This window comes from Melospiza melodia, chromosome 9 (assembly GCF_035770615.1).
Source record: "Melospiza melodia melodia isolate bMelMel2 chromosome 9, bMelMel2.pri, whole genome shotgun sequence".
Lineage (NCBI taxonomy): Eukaryota > Metazoa > Chordata > Aves > Passeriformes > Passerellidae > Melospiza > Melospiza melodia.
The window spans coordinates 20,256,325-20,280,031 of NC_086202.1; the positions used below are offsets into that span (position 1 = coordinate 20,256,325).

The 23,707-nt window shown below is 39.2% G+C and overlaps 1 protein-coding gene across 9 annotated transcripts in view; it reads right to left on the reverse strand.

Annotated features, from left to right (window-relative positions):
- Positions 1-23,707, reverse strand: part of USP54 (ubiquitin specific peptidase 54) — a 91,487-nt gene that overhangs the window by 37,499 nt on the left and 30,281 nt on the right. For 7 of the 9 annotated variants that reach the window (XM_063163757.1, XM_063163753.1, XM_063163754.1 and 4 more), the window contains exons 2-3: positions 8,604-9,446; positions 5,912-6,004 (exon numbers count right to left, since the gene is read on the reverse strand). In XM_063163757.1, the coding sequence (XP_063019827.1) occupies positions 5,912-6,004; positions 8,604-8,750 (240 nt within the window). In that variant the 5' untranslated portion in view covers positions 8,751-9,446. Of the gene's footprint in view, positions 1-2,656; positions 2,759-5,911; positions 6,005-8,603; positions 9,447-23,464; positions 23,483-23,707 lie in introns of those variants that run through there. The other 2 variants (XM_063163756.1, XM_063163758.1) reach the window with 2 other exon arrangements.

The following is a 23,707-nucleotide window of genomic DNA, read 5'->3' on the forward strand; positions in this document are numbered from 1 at the left end:
TAAAGATAACAAGTACTCTTTTAGGTAATCCATGGGCTTGACAGGCATTCTTGGGAGTTCTTTTAAAGATCTGAAAGTCGCAATAACTGCAACCCCCCTCCTATAGCCTACAAGATCTGCTCCCAATTATCTTTAATAGTGTTTGGAATAAACTTCCTCCCTAGGAAAGAAGTATGCCATTTATTTGGGGTAAACTGACATCTGCAGTGTGTAACTAACCATACTGATGAAACAAACCAAATTTGATACACATTCACATGCGACTTTCTAATCAAGCATGCAAAAGTAGGCTGACATAAGAATAAATTGATGGGTGAAGACAATTGGGAACAGCTATTGAATCAGAACAGTGTTTATGCACTGTAATTTTGAGCTGTGTCCTTGGCAGCTTTCTGGGAACTAACCCTTCCAGAATTATATAGAAGCTTTTTCAGAATAGGGATATCACTGCAGCTCTAGTGGTATGGTATTTCAAAGAACAAAACATGTTCCCCTCACCTTAGTATTCCCTACACTAATCAATTGTTTCTGGGTTTTGGTGATGGGATTTTTGCTTGCATGATTTTTTAAGCTTTCTCTCCATTCCAGTAGCATGTCTTTCTCACCCTGCTCAGTGCACCTTTTTTTCTTGCCTGTAGTACCTAATCTCTCATTCAGAACATCACACTCTCCCACTGAAGCCTCATACTCAGTACAATAATCTGTTTCAAATGGCTGCTAAAAATAATTTTTCTCCTATCAAAACACAACAGCCTCCCATACCCACAGTATTTTCACTTGCTCAATTTCTTCCCCACATTTCCTCATGTTATATTCACCTTCAAGGCTGCAACAAATTCCATGTCTATTTGGTTTTGTGTCTTTTGATCTCTTTTCAAACTTCTAAGTCTGGTAACAATCAAGCTAGATTTCCATTCTTTCCCTTCTTTTTATGTACCTTCCATTTGTGCTCACACTGTACCCTGAATATTAAGATCAGGTCCCCAGCAGAGACTATCAAGTCAGGCACTTCTGGCTACTACCAAAATCAAGTAAAAATAATACTTCCCACAAGTCTTGTTTATGAAGGTGGCAGGAAAAGAAATTCAAATCATAGAATGTGCACATCTACTAGGTAACAATTCATTAACTGCTTCATCAAGATCAAAGCAGCCAATTGTTATTTGGAAGCTTCAATTACCAGTTTATTAACTCAGGGAACTGTACTTGCTGCTAGTTTATTTGGCAGGCAGTTAACTGCAAGTGCCAACTGATGGAAAATATTCAAACAATAAAAGTAATCATTTTATGTGTTTTGACTACTGTTCTACCTGAAATAGTACTGTCATTAGAAATAGAGCATAAAAAAGAGGATGTAATCTTTGCAACCAACTTATTATGGTCTCAACCACATGATGAACATTTCATAATAAATCACTCAATTTCAAGCAAGTGGCTTATGAGAACCAACTGTAGTCATTCCACTTGTTTAAAGTGCTGTAAAACCCTACTGTTCTCCATTTTCATCTTAAACAACATCATCTCTACACAGAAAATTCACATTCTTCCTGCTTTTGTTGCACATGACAAAACAACAGAAAAGACCAGCCCTATTAGAATGTATCAATCAATAGAACATTCTTCTTTGTGACCTACAAAAAACACTCAGTGCCGTATCCTGGCACTATGGAGCTCTCAGTACAATCCCTGGAAGGAGAACAAACTCTCTGTGGCATGCTCAGTACAGTGGACGGATTTCCCCCTTCCTACCCTCTTCCAGCTGTGATAAACACCAAAGCAAAGTCATGCTGAAAAAAAAGGAAAATAAACCAAATCATAGTAGACTTCATCATAAATAATAAATCAAAAAGCTGTTCCAGTGTTATGGCAGGCAAACCACATAGTGGTAAGGACAACTGGTATATTGAAAAAAATACTTAAATAATGCCACATTTTAAGGGGCAGTGTTTGGGGTTCCAGCACAGAGTCTGCAACTCTCTCTTTTTATAGCTGTTGATGCAAGGTAACTTCCAAATAACCAAGGAATGCATATCTGGAATGATATCAAGGTTCATTTTCTAGCTACATAAACACAGTCTGGGAGCACATCAAGTTTTAAAATGACTTCAAGCATTTGTGAAATGGGAAGTCTTCAATGTGATACAAAAATAAAATGTGATTTGATCAGGTATGACATCACTGTCCTGTGATCCCATATTTGAAATTACAAGTAATATTTAGAGAGCTAACTGAGCAATTACAGTAAATACAGTGCATGACATCCAAATTCCTAGAAACAGTTGCAACAAGCCAAGAAAGTGTGGAAAAAATACTTCTTCAGTGTTACTCCATGGCTAAATTTAGCTTAGAGGAGACTATCTTCCTCTAGAGCCAAAAGGAAGAGGATGTCACCTTCAGAGCAACATTTCAGAGGAGGAGAAGGGCATGAAGCATCTCTGTACAACACAGATGGTGTCAGGTATGCTGTGAAAGGACCCTGAAGTGGGGGAACATGACATAGGCTCCTCTCCACAAGTACTGTCCCTTTCCCAGGCCAGGCTGGAATCTGAACATGCCAGCATGCTCTGAAGAAGGGTAAACATGTCCTGCCTCCACCTTGCTTGGTGTGGACAAGTGTTTTGGGCAGATCCACCTGACAGCATGCAAGGCTAATTACCTCTCCCCAGACCCTAATAGGAGATTTTCGCATGGTATAGAGCTCCAAATTCTGGTGTTCCCACTGGATCCAGCCACTTCTTCTCCCTCATCTTAGCAAAGCCTAAGGCAAGATTCAAGAAAAAGAGGATGTCAAAGACCTGGAAGCTAATCCAGCATTATCCTCTGGCAGGACAATAGTTAAAGGCTTCCAGAGCAGAAAGGAGAGCTGGGGCAGGGGAAGAGATGGGCACAGAAGGGAGGGGATGACCCTGCTGCCCTGGAACACAAAACATGCTCTTGGTGATGCTTGCAGCATTAGGTGCACATCAAGCACATAATCCCACTTGTCTTACAGAAGTTTACACATAACATGTACCAGACAGACTTTTACAGGAGGAAGAAAATAGAGCAATTTGAAAACACTGATCCAGAGGGCAGCAGAGAACGAGTAAACACCTTGAACAGCCTTTTCCCTCCTTCTACTGCCTGCTTAAGGAGAACATGAAGATGAATGGGACCATCTCCATGGTTTGGGGCTGTCCCTTGTGAATATCCCTACCTTTTCAGCTGCTTTCAAGCAAGACAGCTTACATTTCTGGTGCCCAGAGGTTTTTTTAGGGGTTGAGGGGAGGTCTGGTAACCCCCAGTTTCACTTAGAGTCAAGTGACAGCCCTTATAACTCACCTTTATAATGGTATTTGACTTGATAGCAACACAAAAAGGGGGAGGGGGGAATTTTCAAATACTTATGAACACATATCAACATTTTACAAAAGATAATAAAAGTGAAAGCTTGGCACAATATTACCCAGAGAAAGAGTTTCTGGAACAGGCTTTGGTAGGATGCAGAGCAATGTCCCATGAAGAACAGACTGCACATAGAGTAGATGCAAACTTTTTGATCCAGTCGGAATCTATTTACTTTTTCAAGTTTTGGTTACTGCCCACTTTCATAAATAATTGTCTGGGTAATTCCTCAATTGCTTATGTGTTCTTTAGGGTTTTTGTGAGCTGTAGGAATTCTGCACACAACCAGATACAAGTTTGCCAAAATGTGCAAAAGTAGTAGAGGATTTGGTGCAATATTACTGTTTTACTGGAAATTCAGGGTTGTAAAAACTGCCACCTAGGAACATTATTGCTGAGAACTTCAGGTCAAAAAAAAAGCCAAACAAAACCAAAAACACACACACATAAAATCTTTGCAGGTATCTGAGAGTGAAGAGACAGCAGCAAATTTTTCAAAAGCTGCTTATTAAAAAATAGACACACGGCTGCACACATAGAATTTGTGAATTCCATCACACCACCTGTCATTTCCTAGTTTATGATAGCACACTACACAATTCAAGACATCAAAAACAAGGATTGTACCAACACAACTAAACATTATTTGACCCAATGTCTGCTTTTAGTACATATATTTCAGAGATCCTGTCATTTTCCAGTTTTCCTGTAGTGCTTTCCCTCTCACACCAGCACTGCTAATCCACATGTACCTTTGTCTGCAGTTTATCTTTCAAGATCAGTAACACAAAGGTTCATCCTCTCCTTCTTTCTGCAATATTCTTTCACATCCCTCTCCCTCTTTTTTCAGTATTCTATACAGAAAGGCTTTTAACTATTATCTCCATATTAAAACCTGGACTCAAGTGCAGAGTTGAGAGTCTACTTTCATTCATGGCAGAACCTGTCTGATCTCCTGGTATTTCCTTGATCATGTTTTTCAGTTAAACCCCAGAACGGCAAAAGCTTACATTCATGGTAAATTCCTAAATCCTTTTCTTTCTGACCTCATCTTGGCTAACAAAGAATACCAACAAGCACTTGACATTACTCAAGGGTATGATCCAAAAGATACCTTTAAATTATCCCACTGAACTTAATGAACTCAAACCAGATCATGACTAAGTCTTGTCATTCCCCTTTAAGGAAGGGGATATATTTTATGCTCCATCTTTTCTGTGTCTGAAGAGCTGTATCTCACTTTGGATGCACTACCTTGCTCCTAACCCACTGTTACATCCTCTTCCGATGATACTGCTGTAAGTATCATCCTGTCTCATCATTTCAATAGATACGTCTTGAGACAAATTTCCCCTCAAAAACAGATAAATTCTCTCACTTCATGCCTTAACAGTCTCCCCTTTAGTGTTCATTTGCCAGGGAAAACTCAACAACAACCCAAAAGCTCCCTACATAATTCATTTCAAGCCCGTTCTCTACCAGAGCACCTGTGACGTTACTTAAAAGCAGCAAGACAGCTGTTATATCATAAATATTGCCTGGGAAGTCAGATGATCTTAATTTAACCCTGCACTCTCTATTTAATCATTTTTATAAGACACAGTGTCTGCCATTTTTATTACTGTACATAGAATTCATGACACAAATTCTCTACAATTAGTTTATATATTTAGTTGGATTTTACAACGCATTTGTGATCAAAGATGATGTTTAAGTCTCAAGTTCAGAAAGGAAAATCACTGCTCAGGAAGATTAAAGCTAGGTATTTTCATCATGTTTGCATCATATACATTTCTCCCACAAAAAGCCAGGGGCTTGAGCTAGCAAAATTTAGAAAGGGGGTCACAAAAAACCCCCAGAATGCAACAAATTAATTGATAGAGACAAACAGAGACACAGGATTGCACAATTTACTCAAGTACATAGCAGTACTCCAAATCAGAGCTAGCATCTAGATCTTACTGTCCAGGCAGCCTCTATGACAGTCAGTTATTGAATCTGCAGCTACAAACAGAATTGATGTTTTTTAAAACAGAGACTACAAAGAGCTGAGCCATTTAATGCAGACATCAATATTTACAGTAGAAAATAGCCTTTTAGTCTTACATAATCAACAGTTTTGAACTGTTTGAAGAAAGGCTTAGCTAAATGGCCTTCCCTATCCTGACATTTTAAAGTAACTCTGAAGGGAAAGGTAAATGGTGATGAGCACACTGACTGCATACAGTATTATATTTGTATACCAAATGATAAATCGGAAGAAATAAAGCAAACTTGTATTTTACTGTCTGAACTAATGGAGACTCACAATGACCTGCACACCATTAAGAAGAGTCCTTTGTGACTGAAACCTTACCAAGACATTTGAACACGTTTTAGAAACTGGATCCTGGACCACTAGCTATCATCTTTACCTTGTTCTCACATATTTTCAGGTGCAAGTTTGATTATAAATATCAATTAAATATCATAAATATTTCTGCTCAAATTTTTAAAGAATGGTTTTCAATGCATTTCTAACTTTTACCTTAAGAGCACAGAAGATGCAAGAATCACCCATACATTTGTGCGTTGTGATCTGCCGGAAACTGCGGCGAAAAATGTCCAGGTGCCACAGAACCTGAAACAGAAAAGGGGCACAGCCAATTTTATGAATATATAACATTAAATATTGCATAAGCTTCCGATTAAATTGCATATGCTGAATAATCCAAGAAGTATACCAATGTCAGCAGTGATCACCTTCAAAGGGACGCCTTTTATCTAACTGCAAGTTGATGTTTTCAACTTTCTTCTTTAGCTGTAACCTTCACATGCTCATTTACAGTATGACCTTCCTCTGAATTTACTGCCTTATGCTTTTAGATTGGAAAACTCACTTCTCCATGCATGTGGCAGTGCTGGCTTAAACAGCACCTGCTCTGACTGCTCTGCTGTGCTGGCACCAGGGCCAGCCACAGGGCAACTGCACCACAAAGCTGAGCAGAGCTGCTGAGGACACCCCCAGGACTGATGGAGATGAAACTCTTCCTTTCTTCCAATCCCACACAGCTTTCTTGTTCTGAGCAGAAAGCCCAGATTATGAAGACACAGAGCACCAACAGCATATACATAAACGAGTCCGTGGAGAGGAAACAGCAGAATGCTAAAATCCGTTATGCCAAATATTACCATTCCTAAGTGTGCTGACAGGCCATGATTACTAACCCCAGCCTGTTAGGGCAGTCACAGCTTTCTCTCAGGTGAATTATGGTGGTAATACCAGGTGTGTGACTAGGTAGGGTCATAGCACAGAAAAGCAAGCGGGCATTCACATGTTCCGCTAGCAACAGTGAGAGGTGACATCTGCTCTAACAGCACCATGGTTTTTATTCTTCAGCTTTACCACTAAACCTGTACACTCTCGGGAAATTATTCAAATTTGTATCCATAAAATAGCAACAATATCCACCTCTGAGGTGTTCTATAGTGAGCTCTTTATGTATAAATGTGGTCAGGACTGGCTATTTCAGCTCAAACTAACTTTCCTGCAAACCTCAGTCACCAGCCTTCCTGAAGGCAGAAGTCTGCACTGAAAGAAGCCCTGACCTAAATCACGTCCTACCAGGTTCCGGACAGAGCAGCAAGGTCCAGGCTGACATGTGACTGGCTAAATGCTTCATTAGCACAAACAGAGGAACCAAACTTCTTATTTCTGATGAATTTGCCTCAAGTAATTGGCTAGAAAAAATTTAGCACCCTGGCAAAATTTGTGCAGGTTTCAAGAAGTGTTTTCAACTGGAACTATTTTGTTATTTAAACCATACTAATATGTAATATTCAGTAAACACATTTTTAAATATGATCTGTAAGTTTCCCAAAAATTCATAATTGCCAGGGCCATGTTTATACTCGAACTATCCCTGTACTTAAGGGCCTGGGAGGAAATATAAGCCTTGAAAACATTTGATTACAGACAAACATTCCTGAAGAACTACTTCCGACTTTACAAAAGGACAAAAAAATCATATTTAGAAATGAATCCAATTTTTTATGCAATTGCCTCTGGAGTTTAGCTTGAATGTTTAGAGAAAGTTGTAAGAGTGAGGAGCAACAAACATTCAAGAGCATTTCAGACTAAGTGTTAAAAAATTAAGATATACTCCAGAGGTATATGCATTTTATGAAACGATTACCATCTTGCCTTTTTTTTTTCATTCAGCTCTGATTCTAAGTACTTTCAGTATCCTGTCTCTCTTCAGCTTTAGAAGAAAAGGGTTTCTGTAGCAGATTAAAGACCAGGTCATATGCTTTCATCTTCATGTATGGTATACAGCTGGTATTAAGATCTACTTAGTCCAGACCTAGGTTCACTAACTCAATATTAGGAAGCAGCTGGTCATTACACCTTGCAGCTTAATAAAGGCAATCGATACAGAACATCACTAAAACTTCTCTTTGTCCTGTCATTCCTAACATATGAAGCCTATTGAGGATCATAGTCATACAAATATGTATTATTTGCACTAGGGGTATATGGAAGCCTGTAGCTCAGAACCTGATTGTGCCCATGGAAAAAAAACTAAACAGAAGTCAAACCTACAGTGATACAGTCTGTTCTGCACAGACAAGTCATATGAAGGGATGGAAACTGATGTGAAGGGGTATTAAGCCCTGCTGCCAAAATTACTGAACCTCAACCATCAGATATTTGAAGCATCTAAATGGTGACAACATCTCTATAGCAGAAAAGGTTTTTCTTCTAATTCTTCTAAATCAAAAGGCAAACACTCAGCCATTTAAACTAAGCTACAAAGCAGCAGCCAGAAAGAAAACTGAACTACATAAAGTGGATCTTGTATAGTTATTATCAAACCTTGACTGGTTCAACAAAAAAAGTTTACTTTTAAGGAGTATGCATTCTGCAAGCTATGCAATATCCTATTATTTTAAAATACAATTTCTATGTATATTTTTAGCATGGGTTGACATTCTAGAAGCATACACATACAAGACATTCAAGTAAATGATGACTGTGTAAATGCTATTGAATTCACTAGGAAAACTTGAAAATTAAAAAGCTGTTCAACAACTCAATCTGCTTTTCCAAATGTAGCTTTATTCTATCTAGGCCCACCAAGAGTTCTGTACTCGAGTTTGGCTACATTGCACAGTGCCTAGGAAAACACTGCAATAGACAGAGGGCAAAACCAGGAGCATTCTTTATTCTGTGCTCTTACCTGCAGCGCACTATTCAGGAAGCAGCTGTTCTGTCCGGGTTCATTGCTGAGACCTTTACTGGGTGCTATGGAGGTGGTATTTCGTGGAGTAAACATGCCCTGTACATTGCCCCGACCCACAGAAAAGTAATTTCTTTTCCAAGACATCTTCCAGTTTCAGCTGCAGAAAATGCAGGTTTAGGTTGGCAGAATATTTGACGTGATCAGATGCTTCCTTTCAAAAAATTTGAAACTGAAACAACACCAGTCTTCCTTAAAATATAGTTTAAACAGTATTTAGCCTTTTGTCAGGACTCAAGGAGCTTGCTTCTTTTAAATCCAGCCCGGGATGCTATTCTTCATTTGCTGTTTATGCATGCAAAAACCTCCTTTAAAAGCAGCCACATAGAACATTTGCAAAGGGATTGAATCCATGGTTGTGCAAGTTCATGTTAAGCTGCTTCTCCCTTTTCCAAATAGGCAGCAACTTCAGAGAACAAATGGCAAATCAAGGAGGTCCCAGACTCAAGACGAGAAAAACAACTTCCTCCCACACCCCCAAAAACACAGCTTCTGTAATCCTTCTATAATCCTCCAGAAGAACACGGGAAAAATCCAATTAGTAGGGGTGCAAAGAAACCAAAACACAACCTTGGCAGCTCTCTTTCAGTTACATGTATCTTGGGTGATGAAAGAGACATTAGCCTCACAGGGGAAAAAGAAGTAACCCCAGAACTTGAGAGAGAAGAGCTCAATAGCAGCGAGACGTCTCCGACACAGCTCTTCTAATTCTGCAGGCAGTCTTTGAAAACTTCTTCTCCCGATCCTCCTTTTGCAATCGGAATGCCCGGCCGTGCCAGAAAGCTTGAGAGAGAAAAATAATCAAAGGCTTGCGTCATTTAATTACTCTTGGTTTTGTGGTGTTCTGCCAAGACCAGCGTTGCCTCACCTCCCACAACACACTAAATCTTCGGAGACAAAGCAAAAAATATAAAAGTTCCTCCACCCAAAAACTAAAATAATATGGAAAAGAACAGAGGATTCTGAGAAAAGCATGTAACAGCAAGGAAGTTTGGAGTATGCTGGCAAGGTTAAGAAGGAAACTAGATTAAAAAAATAAACCACAACATTCAAGTAAACCCCATGGCAGTAGTTAAACATATCCTTTACAATCTTGTAGTGCCTTTTTTTTTTTAATAATATCTTATTCATTCAAACAGTTACACGAGGATTTGTGGTTCCATGAACACATGCTAGCACGTTCTCCACCCTAGAACTGGGATTTTGCACTGAACATGGAAGGCACAAGGCTCATCCCTGACTTGGCAACCCACTGCATTCTCCAGGGAAAAAAGTCTCCAAATTTCCCTCATCAGAAACTATGTGTACCTCTCCTTAATCTAGGTACATGGGATAGATGATGTCTTATAAAAGGCACAGAACAGGAATTACAAGATTCATGAAAACACAGATTTTTTTTTTTAAATTCTCTTAAGTGTAGTCCACCTATATTTAAAGAAACTTGCATAGTATTTTCCAGGGACATTCCCAATGACATCTAGAATTCTACCAATTTTGATACACATAACAATTGAAATTACCTATTAGGGCTAGTATGAGCAAGATTACCCTAATCCAAATGTATTTAAGTATTAATTGCAGCATGAAGTCACTACCAAATAGACATATGCAGGGTTTGTACATCAGCAAAAATTAACTGAGAGTATAATACCCTACAAAGATACCCTGGGTATCTCTGAAGGCATGTTCTTCATCTTCCACACAATTATAAATTCTTCATCTCCTGTCAAAACACACAGAACTTCCTAAAGACCTCCAAATGTGTTACAGCAGCCTAACACATTCCCTTCTACTAATACTTCATTTGTATTTCTGTTAAACTCCTTCTGCAAATATTAATGAAGTCTCAGCATTGCTGTAAGGCAGGCAAATATCTTCTCACAGATGAGTAGTCCTGGTTGCCAGTGTGCCATGCAAAATTTCAGACATGCTTGCAAGCCTGCAGGCACAGACCATTGCTGTGCCCGTCACACAACATTCCTGAGTGCTGAACTTACACAGCAGTCATTTCAAAGCAATTTCAGCCTCAGCCCCCTTTCTTTGCTCAACCCCTTAAGGAACCATGAGCCAACCATACTGTGTGAGCTACTGAGGGATCAATTTAGGGATCTCTGCAAAGCAACACTACTTGCAATAGGTGCAGTGGCTAAGACTGTGTGTCACAGACAGAGCAGTGCTGAGTGTGGCAAACTGAGACAGGCAGGCTCTGTGCTGCCTCACAAAAACCACTGAGCCAAACACCTAGTCTTCTTTCCAAAACACCTACAAACAAACAAAAAAAAAAACCAATCCAAAACATGCCCAAGACACACAGCTAAGAGCTGCACCTATTCAGTGGACTTCAAGTCCAAAACACGACTCTGCTCCCAAAATGGGCTGTAAAACTAACTTTTGAACAATTTTTGAGCAAAGCTACATCAGATATGACAAAGTGATTACATTTTTTTTAGTTTATCTTTTATTGTTTTGGAACAAAATTCAGGACTAAAGGCTTTGCAGTTCTGCCATTGCAGCAAGACTACTTCAAACTGGCCTGCATCCTTACAGCAGCCATGTAAGCTCAGTACCTGCACTGCTTCTGCTCAGGCTTAGCAGAACTGACTTCTTACCACCATGACTGCTCACAGGAGCACATCCAGTTTGCTCATTTGGCTACACGGCTTTTGCAAAGCTAAGAACAAGCAAAAAACACTTAAAGCTGGTAACCACCCAGTTAGGACAAAACCAGATCTCCAGATCACAGCTTTGCACTCTGCCAACCTCGAAAAACCTTGCCAGTGACATACAACTCCTCATATTAAATAAACATTATACAAATGCTTTAATAAGGAGTAAATAAAATAATAATAGATAACATATAATAAAAAAATCCAACCCAACATTGTAGATCTTCCTGCTGCTTTGTAGCAGCTTCCTTTGGGAAGGCAGGAGGGCTCCCAGCCACAGAGACAGGCACTGCAGCAACACAGCCCCAGAGCAAAGCTGGCCATGGTTCAGCACACAATTCTGGCCTGAAGAAACCAGAGTCTGTCCTTTGACAGCAGAGCACAACACTCTACAAGATGTACCACAGAAGATTTCAAGACCCTGTTTATCCCCATATTGCCTTGCTAAATCAATCACACAGAAATGTAACGTCTCAAGTTGCATCCTTTATTCTCTGGCAAGGGCTCACTATCATTGTTCATTTTTGGGGGTGAGGAGGAAGGGTGTGTGGAATGTAACACCCCTCTCCCGCTGCAGTCTCATGTAGCCAAATATTTTATTGCTTGAACTCTCAATCCAAGCATGTGGGTGAATTAGAACAACCCTGTTTAGGAACAAAGATGCTTCCACAGAGCACTAGGGATGGCTGAAACCACCAGTTAAGCATTTATCAGACTATTAAATAAGAGCAGATGTCTGAAATTTAGTGTTTATTACTTATATTTCTGAAAAAAACCTTTCAAAACACAGAACAAAGTAAATGCTTCAATGTGTGAATGTTTTTGATTTTAGAGAAGAGACTCCTTTCCCCCAATATCCTACCACCTATTCTGATGGTAGGGAGTAGATTAATGGTGTTGAGGGCAAATCATGCCTTCACATGCTGCAACCCAAAGAGGTGAGAAACACCTTTGAAATCAAGATCTTTTGATAACAAAAAAAGACAGACTTGTCCAAGACAATGGATTTTGATAAAAGTTTTCACCCAGATGGCTCCTGACTCAGTGAAGAGGCACAAGAATAATCCCATGGCTGTTCTCAGCTAGATGGAAAGTTTGTAGAAATAGAGGCTTGAGAACACACTTTCTCCATGTACCTGCAATGATGAGAGTGTTTGTGAATTTCTGCATGGATTAAATTATATTTAATTGCAGAGATATCAATATTAAAGTCTTAATTTAGTTTAGACAACCCAAAAGATAGTCAGCTTTGCAAGTCAGTTTAAATTCAATCTTGAAGGTAATGAAATAAAATAGAGGGGTGGAAAACTTCCCAATACCAAATAACCATGAGGCTGGATGAAGAAAAGAGTGAAGAGGGCAACGACCTGACAGAAGCAAAAGAAGATGATTTCCTCCTCTTGAGGATGTCTCTTCTTTTTGAGATTCTTAGCTAGCCAGAAATATGAGACAGATGCATTTGCTCACCTAGACAATAAAGTGCAACTACAAAAAGGTAGATTTACATTCATCTCTGTTGCCAAGAATTTTTTCACAGTACAAATGGGACAACAGAGGGGAAAAAAATTCTGCTTTATGCCTGCATTTCTCAGCCTTGATGGCTCTGCTGGGAGAGAGGGGCAGGGAAGAGTCTGTAATACTTCTGCTGTCAAGCTTGCACCCATCTGTCAGTCTTCTCTTAAATGAACAACCTGATTACCTGGCTCTGTGCTACGTGTGCCAACTGGGAGGAACCAGGAACTGCAACTGACAGCACCTCAGTGCCATTGGTGCCCCCCACAGACTCATACTGCTCTTCCTTGTTTCCCATGTGCTATTGCACAATTCTCAGTCCCTAGTGTTGTAGAGACAAAGCTTTGAGTACCAGGGGCCTTAGGCTAACTTCCCAGAGCCTTTTTGGAAAACAGAGTTTGCTAAGGTTATGATAAATACTCTTTCAGACACCAAAGAAATCCTTCCACCTACTAGAAGCAAATTATCCAAATGTCTGGCTAAAAGTAACTGATAAAGACAATCAAAATGATTTTGAAGACTAAAAACATGCTTCCCAAAACCCATGGATGTGCTTCTGCAGAGAGTACTGATACAGCAATCTGATCTAACACCACAGGTTTCTCCAGAAGACACAGTGAGGCCATTTCTGAGAGATCACCTCAAAATATGCAAACAAGAATGGATAAGACTAGACAGAATAGCAAACTATCTAGCATAACAAACATTATTTTTGGTCATTACCACTGCATTTATACAGCCTATCAACCAACAGAAGAAACTGTAGCCAAAATCCTGATGGGTTAATCACTTTTTAGGAATGCATTTCCCCAATGCAGCAATGTTGCCATTTCTATAGACAACTTAATGCTTCTACAGTCATAGAAAGGAAAAAAACTGAACAATTTTATGAAGAAAAAATGTTTTTATACCAACTTTCGAAACCAACAACCAATAAACCATGAAACATGAAAACCAACCTACTCAACATTCCTGTTAACAGACCAACAAGAGGCATGGAGAGATCACATTCTGCAGAAACACTCCAGAGTGAGACCCTGTAAACTGCTAGGGTCAAGTACAGCTTTATACTGCATGAAAACATTCTTTTTACAGCAAAACACTCTCCAACTTCCTCATCCAAAATGCTAGTAGGTTTTATAAAACTCTGGTGGACTGCCCCTTAAAGCAGTGTAATGAAATCTTGCAAACACTTACCTAATCTGAATCATTTGATTTTAAGCCTGACAGTCAGCCAAATCTATTTAAAGAGCATCTTTCACAGTTAAGAGGGGAAAAAAAAAAAAAAAACCAAAAAAATCCCCAACCACCAAAACCCAGAAGAAAGCCATTGGCTTTGAAATGCAGAAGATTCTCCTCCAGGGTTACAGTTTTAGCAGCCTTTTCTGCAGCCCTTTCTGAAATAAGGACATCTGCTGATAAACACCTGTGTTCTGTGCTGACAACCACATAGACTTCTGTTCAGAATAATGGAAAAGTATGTCACTTTTCTATACAGCTATTGAGACAGTAAGGTAGCTGTGTCCAGACTTTCATAAAACAGTTAAGAAGACTCAAAATATCCAGCTGCCTCTCAAATAATGGGAAAAGCTATTAAAACCTATCTGGTAAGGAGCTCCAGCACAACATTCAAAGGCAAATTATAATTAAGAAATAAATTAAAAGCCCAAATGCAACTCTCAATATCTAAAGCCAGCATTACAGCCTTTTCTGATCAACAATTACTTAACCTGTAAGATGATCTAGAAGTTTCTAAAGTAAAGCACATCTTCTTAAAGACTGCTATTGTCTGTTCAAAGGCAAACAATGGGAGAGTGGGGGTCAGACTTAAAGATGCAAATGCAACATTATTTACTTTCTGTGGGGCTTACTGCCAAAACACATTTTGCTCCCCAGACAATTGGTTCTACTGACAGAAAAAGCAATATATTGATAACCATTGATCTCATGCATCATGGTACTTTCAGCACATGAATTTGCTTAGGAGGTTACAGGGAATGGAGGCAGATGAGCCCACCGATTTTACTTCCAAAATCCTTTGGAAGCCACAGTCACCTTTATGTTACACAACCCTTTTGTATCAGCAACTTTTCTCTGATAGTTGGAGAGGCAAGGAATATATATAAAATTAAGAAAGTCTGCCCAATCCTAAGTAAATTCAAATCCTTTCAGAACCATCTGCATTCCCTTCAGATCTACCCTTCACAGTTGTTCAGCTCTAAGACCGCTGTACATGATAATAAAAGCCTACATTTTAACTCACTTGGATTTCCAAAGTGCTTATCCTCAAGTTTTCTATTTCTTTCTATATGAAATACAACTTTATTCTCCCAAGCCTATATTTAAAAAACACTCTACCTTACCCCAGGCTGGTGCTAGACATTTCTCAAGGAACAAGGGTAGAGTGAAATCAGCTTTTCATCCCACTCTGCATGGAACTTGTGGAATTTGGATAAATGGAAAAACACAGCAGCTTCAAATGTTATGCAATTGCTCAAAAGTAGTTAAATATCACTAATCAATCCTGTGCAACACAGGAAAACATGAAAAATAGGCAGCTGTCAACCCTCTGGTGAAATGGAAGGTTCTGGTTTGACTCAAGCAAGAGCTCAGTCAGCCTCTTGCTACCAGTTATTCTCTTTCCAGATCTTTACCTTGACTTTCCAAACCAAAGCTTCAAGATTAATTTAGTATTTGATTCAGTCTCCAGATATAAACACTTTGATTGCAAAATTCTGTATTTTACAGCCATCAGCTATTGCCAAAAGCTTTCAAGGCCCATTTTCACATGGCACCTTATTAACAAATGAACTCATCTCTCTTCCACTGATAACAGCACTGGTCCAAAAAACCAAGAGATTCGCACTCTGGCTTGTGAATTTCAGTCCAACAATGACTTAAAAGCCCTAAAAGATTCCAGAAGTAGTCAGCAGTATTCAACAACATATGGCTTAATGACTGGTAGCTTTTTAAATCCTAAAATCCTGCTGCCATTCTTTTCCTGACCTTGCAGATTTTCACCACCGAACAGAAAAATTCTTCCTCATCTGTAACTGCTACCTTGTTGTAACTGTGAGTTCTGTCAATCTTCACACCTTTTTTTGCTTAAAGCAGAAGTCAGTAGCAATCAACTCCTAAATCATACACTGTTCACATTACAGCACCCCAAACCCCTCTGTTCTATTAAACTCTATTATAAACCATTGATTTCTGATCTGTTTGAATGTGGAAATACACACATATCCATACAGAATAACAACCACACAAGAAACAGATTTTGCAGGAAAACAGGCAAACAGAAGAAGTCTGGCTTCATTAGTACTTTTGGTTTCAAAGGAAACACAACAACGATTAAGCAAAGGCAGCAACACATTGAGAGTAGCAACAAACTGTGATCAAACAGATGGACAGCGTTTGGGTGGAAAAACAGGTCTTTCTGCTGATGTGCTAAGACTCTCAAAGTCAAAATCTGCAATGCACTGTTCTCTTCTAGTAGTGCTCAAGGGGAAAGATGCCATCCAGGGCAGAAATCAGTTTCCTCAATATGCACATAATGGACCTTTTGATAACGCTGGCTAGTGAAAACTTCCCCAGAGGTGGGCAGACAATTCCCACCTCCCTTGTGATCAACAGCTGGGGCCAGATAATGCATTTGTTAGTACCATAAATGCATTTATTCCCTCCTTCTTTGCTCAGGACAGTATTTGGTATTAAGATAATAGTTGTAGATGAAAGTATTAGTTCATTGTATTTTGTGTTTTATCTATACCACCATTATCATGTACCAAGACAGATTGTAACTCTCGGGTTCTTGACAGACTAATAACACACCAAGGTGCAAAATTAAACTAGTATAGGGGAACTCACAAAAACAGAGTAAAGGCAGAGTGAGCAGCAGTTTATAGTGCCTTTGCTGGGTCCCAGTATTAAATGCTTACATCATTTTTTTCCTGTTTTACTAAAACTGACAAGCAGAAGGAGCACTGCTGCACTGCAGAACATTATATAGATTCATACTTCACATAAAGATATAAAGCAAATGCTCTCAGCATGCACAACATGCTGATTATTCTTCTTTTTTAAGCAATCATCTGTGCTGTATAGCTATAAATAACATTTCAGCAGAATCACGAGTGTGCACACGCATGCATAAACTGAGTTTAAGATCATTACTATGTAGTCTTAGAAGAATAAGTATAACTAATAAGAACAGGGAAACTCATTTTTGCTTCATTTGGCTCTGTATAGAGAAGCATTTGCTGTGAAACTCAATGAAGACTTCAGAACTTTAGTAGGAAAAACACTTGCACACACCACAAGAAAAAGCTTACTTAATCAGAACATCCCATATCCAACAGCACTTAATAGCATATGGAAGAGTAAAACAAACAGGTTGGGGAAAATATGCAATGGCACCAAACACCTCACCAACAACCTGGAACAGACAAGCAGGGGTAGTGGAACTGTACAAGTAGGAGGCCAGCAGAAGAAAACATCTGACCAATGCATTGAGGGAAATCAGAGGAAAAGACTGTCTCTGCAAGCTGATGAGCTGGGTCCTATCCTTTCCTGAATATAAAGCAAATAGACATGACCATACCTCAAGACTTTTCAACCCAAAGTAGCAAATAAAGTGTTTGGATTATGCTGCCATGGCCTCCCTGTGGGTCCTGCAGCCCCAGACTAGACCTGGCCAGCCAGTCCATCGCTGGCTGATCCAACAGCCACGGACATTGTGTGCTTCTGCCCAGCCGCAGACTCCGTCCACCACAGACCTTAAAAACTAAGGAGCCATTTCACAGCTCTCTGAGTTTTGAAAAAAAGAGGATAATAACAACTTAATGCACAACAATCCTGAACTCAGAGCTAAACATCAAACATAGGCAAAGTCATTAAATGGTTTCTACAAACACAGGAAAGGAACCCTTGTATAACAGGATGTTCAGCTACCTCCATTACTCGAAATTTTACTTTCTTTGAGAAGCCCCTTACAAACAGATAAATTGCTTGAATTCTTCTGGCATAAAACATCTTCTGAAAGATAGTAAAAAAAAGCCTTAAAGTCAAGTTTAACAGATCTCACAATGGGAAAGCTGGAGTAGATGGCTAAAATAGACAAAGGACACTTGGTCAAACATTAGATAATATATGCCTAGTATACAAAAATGAAAGCTTCATGTGTGCAGATTGTTGTACAAACACGTTTTCTGAAATATATATCTTTTATGTTAGAACTAATAATAAGGTGAAGCCATGAGATTGTATATGAGCTTTCACAAAAATCTGGCCTCACTAAATTCAAAATAGAAATACAAATTTTTAAGTTATGATTCAAAAAAACTGGTTGTCTAGGTCTTAACAGACATTACTGTAATTACATACTGACTTAAAAAACTTTTAACACTCTTTCCAAGATTTTAAAATATTAAAATCTGTAAGTAATGGGCTGAGGAAGGAAAACCCAAACAAACTGTTGTTCATTTTATAAGATGCAGAAACAATAACAACTTCCTTCTATCAAAACCAGGCTTATGGAGATGATGCTATTGTTTTCATTCAGAAACGTTATTTTGTCTTCACCAGAAAAGTACTGTGAAACCACCAAATGCAAAAGGGATTATTTTGTGTCCTGCTGTGGCCTGGAGAGATCCACAAAGCATGAAAGAGACTCTTGTTAAGCACAAGCAGCCTCTGTCCTAATGGGTCACAGAAGCAGAAGCTGTGCAAATGCGGTATAATACAAACTGAACAGATCAGTTGGGTGCTGGGGTAAGAAAAAGAAGAATGATGTCAACAGCTTTGATTTTTTTTTTTCTCTGCCTGGCAATAAAATGACCCAACTGAGTGGCACCAGAAGCTCCCTACAAAAACCCACCAAAAAACCCCAAACTCATCTAAACAAAAAACCCAAATCCCCTTACCTCTCCAAAAAAACCAAAACATCTCCCAGCCAGAAAAAAACCCCAAGCCCCAGGAAGCACTCAGGAGGAAATTATATACCCTGAAAGGGGCCTTTCCAGATCATCTGTGGGTTGCTCATTGGCAGAAAAAGACCATGAAGAGGTAGGTCACAAAAGCTCTTTTCTTAGCAACTGAAGAAACCTGCTAAAGATATAATTAAAACTATTCTGAAGGTGCCCAGGAAAGTTGTAATACATTTAACCAACTAGTACATGTGGAAAGGAAAACACCTCTAATGAAACTTCTTGCCGTTGTTATTTTAAAACAGATTGACAAGGAGCAAATTTAAGGATACGTACACCTGCTTTCATACACAAAAAGGAGGCCTGTTCTGACAGGACTGCAAAGTACCCAGCCAACAACAAATGTCAAAGCTACTAATTTCAACAGTGAAAAAGTATCTAGAGAAAACTGCAGTCTAGCTCAACATCAGACAATAAGATTTCAACCTGCACTGTAAAAAAAAAAAAAAAAAAAAAAAAACAAAAAAAAAAGTATGCTTTTACTTTAGAGATTCAGTTTAATTCCTTTCAGCAGTAATTCAACTTTTTCAATGTTTCTGTGGGTTTGAGCTCTACAAAAAAAGCAAGCAGCTACTTCTGTTGCTCTCCCAAAACTGATCTTGCACTGGCTGAAATCACAAGTGAAACTAAAGACAATGCACATACCCTTTAAATAGGGACTCCCAGGAGTGCTGCAATGTTAAGCACAAAGGATTAAGCAGCTTCTGGCTTAGTCCAGCACAGAACACATGAAATTTAGAAAGCACAGCTTCCTAAACTCGTGTCTTCTATTCTGTGTACTCGGTTCATCTTTTTTCTTCCACCACAGAGAAAAAATGCCCAGCCTACAATGATGTGTGCCACTCCCTAAGCAAAGTACCTCAGGGAACAGCACTGGAACACAGAGAAGCTTTGGGGAAAGGTTTCAGGCAAGAGACAACAGCAGCTTTAGGGGTTCTTCCACTCCATCACACACAGTAGGACACAGGAAACTAACTGGGTCTCAGGATGATAATATTTATGTAAGCATTTGGTTTCTGGCTTTTAATTATGGGTGCCACACTTGAAGAGTGTGGCTGTGCCATGTAGCACCCCCAGGGGCACTGGCAGAGTCCTATCCTGCCCTCCTGGGGAGATACCAAGGTTGTCCAAAGATGAAAGCTCCAGGGATTGTGTGCTATGGCTACTCTTAGCACAAAATTTCCAGTAAGATATTTGGGACCACTCAGTGACTGACAGGCTGGGCAAGCAAGACATAGTTGGTAACAGGAAACTTGCACACAAGCCTATTTCCATTTTGTATTCTCTAGATTTTTTTAACTTTTTCTTTTTTAAAAAAGTAACATTTCTATTACTATTTAAATAAAATATGGCTTTTCTGATGTTAAAATACTTCCAGTCTTTTGGGAATTCCCCACAGCAGAAGGGCTAGACACATCCATCTCAAAAACTGTGGAGGAGTCCATATCCTGCCATGGCAATCCAAAATGGTCCCTAAGGCTTGCTTCTTCCTGCAGGCTCCTGTACAGGTTACACAGCCACCACTCCCTACACTGGGATCCCCTAGAGCTGGTCACAGGACAGAATCTTCACCTTCCAGTTGCAAAGCAGTCACATGTTGCCCACACCTCTTGCCAAATTCTGTTAGTGCCAGACCAGCTGATATTGCTCCAGGCTCGCATCTACGGGCATTGTAAGGCTGTACAATAGAACTTGTTTTCCCCAGAATTCCCCAGACAATATGCTGGCAACATAAAAAGCCGCTGAAGAGATGCAACTGTTGCATTAGCAACTTGGGGCAGAAAACAATTCAGATCCAGAGCACCAGCAAGGCAATAAAAGGACAAAACCAAACACTGTCTTGTTTAGAAGTCCTCTCCCATTAGAATAACTGGGCTTCAAGGAACACTCACCTGACATCTGGGAAAGCAACATCTGTAACAGCTATCCTTATCAAGGGTTACCACACTACAATGGTATTTTCAGTTATGTTATTACACCAAGATAAATACTTTTTTGAGAAATAATTTACAAAATTTTCCTTCAATACTAGACAAAAGCATTCAGACACACTGTTACTATAATTATTATCCCTTGCTTAACCAGCATTACAAGTCTTATACAACACTTCCTTATACACACACCTGTAAGGGAAACAGGAAAAAATAAGAATATTTTATCCAGATTAGGAGTCTATGCATCCTTCCTCTGTAATTAAGAAAATAAAATAAATCATGCACACGTGCAAGTAAGTGGATGATCTGGAAAAATCTTACATTTCTCATCCATCGGAACTGAGCTCACTCAATTTGAAGTTAAACTGCTCTGAGCTTGAGCAAAAAGGTACAGTATTAGAGGCATTTTCTTTGCTAGACTAAAAGGAAATTTCTCCAGCTTTTTCAGTCACTTAAAAAGACTATTAATATGACCATAATCTGGTAATCTGGTCTCACATCTTACATCTGTGTCAACTTCTAGGAGAAGCGTCAAGGGAATAATATCAGTTGGAACATGGTGGAGTTGAAAAACTGTCATACTGAAAAAACATCTTCCAAATGCATTTGTTTCAGCTCTCTTAATTTTCTTCTTGATTATGTTTATGTCTACTCAGAGGAGCAGTATGAGTATAAATTTCTCTAACACATTGGTTTGACTATATCCAACTATTCCCCCTTCCCATGGTAAATCAGTTTCCCTGCACTCCCTTCTAAGGGTCATCAACTTTAGCAAAATATTGACTTCCACATTTCTAAGTGCATTACTAAATCCTGCCCCAAAAGTTTATGGTTCCAGTCTTCAACCAACCATTAGTTACATTATAAAGCAAGTGCTTCTGTTTTCTCTCCCTCAGAGAAGATGGAAACATACCAAAAACATCTACAAAACTATCTGGTTATCCTCCAAATCACTCCTTTCCTGCCAAGCACACAGAGAAGCTCAGCAGCAAAGCAGCAGGTGTGCCAAAACCATTGTTCAACCTGACAGCCACCACAGTCTGCTTCCTTCACTCCTCAGGCTGTTTGTCATGTTTCTCTGGCCTTAAACAGACAACTCTTTAACCTGGAATCATCCTGTTTGGGATTTTAACATACCTAAAACTCTTGAGACCACTGTCATAACCTATAGGCATAACTACATCATAAATTAACAACTTTAGAAAACACAAACTTGTGCATATCCACTGCAACATTTCTCCATCAAAAAACCCCAAGAGGTTTCTGAACTGTCAGTTATAATAATAGTAATAAAAAAGCCTACGGCTTCTCCAACTCCCATGAAATACAGTGTTCTAGAAAGAGCATGTATAATCTCAGACAGCCTCTGAGAGGAACCTTATTAAATAACCAAATGAAGCCAAAATCTTGGGGCCACCAGAGTAGTGTGAAGAGGGCACTTATCCCTCCATGACTGCTCTGGGCAGGCAGTTCACACTTAGGCTCACAGAAGCAAATTCAGCTCACAAGATTAGCACATTTGGAGAGATGGCAAGAGAGGGGGAGGGGGTTTGCTTTATTTCCTACTAGATTAGTGACCTGAATCAGCTTATCAAGAAGTTATAGTTAGGGCAAGGACATAGGGACTTCATCTTCCAGGTACAGATGAGGTGAATCCTGCCTCTGAAGATTATAATCAATGTCTCTGTAATTCTTGTCTGTTTTAGGCTGCCTGAGAAGTCATTCCTTCAAAACAATCTGGAATGTATTAGAACAGGCAGAATGTTTATCATACTGAATGCCAAGTATGGGAACTGATACATAGATTATTCCACCTCCTTCACCCTCTCTGATGACAAAGTCTAGAACTGGACTTGTAATTTTGTGGAATTAGAACTTCTGCTTAGTGTCACCAAATATATCAAAATAATGTGAGGGTTTTTGTTTCTTTTTTTTTGCAATCTAGAAATTCAAACAAATACATGCTTTTTGCTAAGCTGAACTGCAAAAAGTATGAAACAGTAGTGACAGACTTCAAACAATCACAAAACTATTACTATTTTTGGAAACAAGACACTCGATAGAAGGCAGGGGATCAGGAAAACAGATAAAGCAAGTTTACTTTTACAAATCAGTACATTAAAATAATAGAAAAGTTCTGCATATGTTTAGTACCTCATTTCATTATCAACTTTCTTACACAGGATCCAACAAGTAGAGGGAAGGAAAACCACATCTAACTTATCAAAAAAGCAGTCTGAAGCGCTTCTGACTAAGTAATTCTTAAACTGTACAATAAGTGGGATGGGAAATGAACTGCCAACATCCTTTCCAGCTGTAACAATTGATATGGTGAGAAGAGATTCTGATGGGTTTTATCTTCAAATTTATCATGGATACCATCAGACAAAAAGTTATGGTGTGGTAGACCAGAGGCAGCTTATGCCTTAGAAAGTACCTTTCACAGAGGTAGAACATCATAAACCAAGTATACACGTGAAACACCATTAGCTAGCAGGACTGGAACACTGAAAAGCAAACTATTAACTAAGTGAAGCAATACTCTTTCTTTGTATCTTAGAAACAAAAGTCAGCCACACTGAAAAGCAGAATTTTCTATCTTTTGGTACCATATGTAGGAGAGAATTCCTATGACAACCTGAATTCAATCAAAACAGTCACATCGCAGTGGTGGTGATGCTGAATTAAAAATCAGAAAGACCTACCTTCAGAAGCTGCTTTCTATTTATTGTGTGGACTCCACACTGGTATCACAACAGAAGCTGGAGTCAGAGTGAGCTAGGAAAACTGAGGACTCACTGTGAGAGTAACTGCTCTGATTAATACTTGCACAGAAATATTATTTAAGGGAGGAGGAAAGAGCTAGAATAGCATGGGAGGGGATAACCTGCTGTTTCAAACAATAGGAAGCTGTTAAAGCAAAAAAACAAGGGCCTCCCTAAGCACAG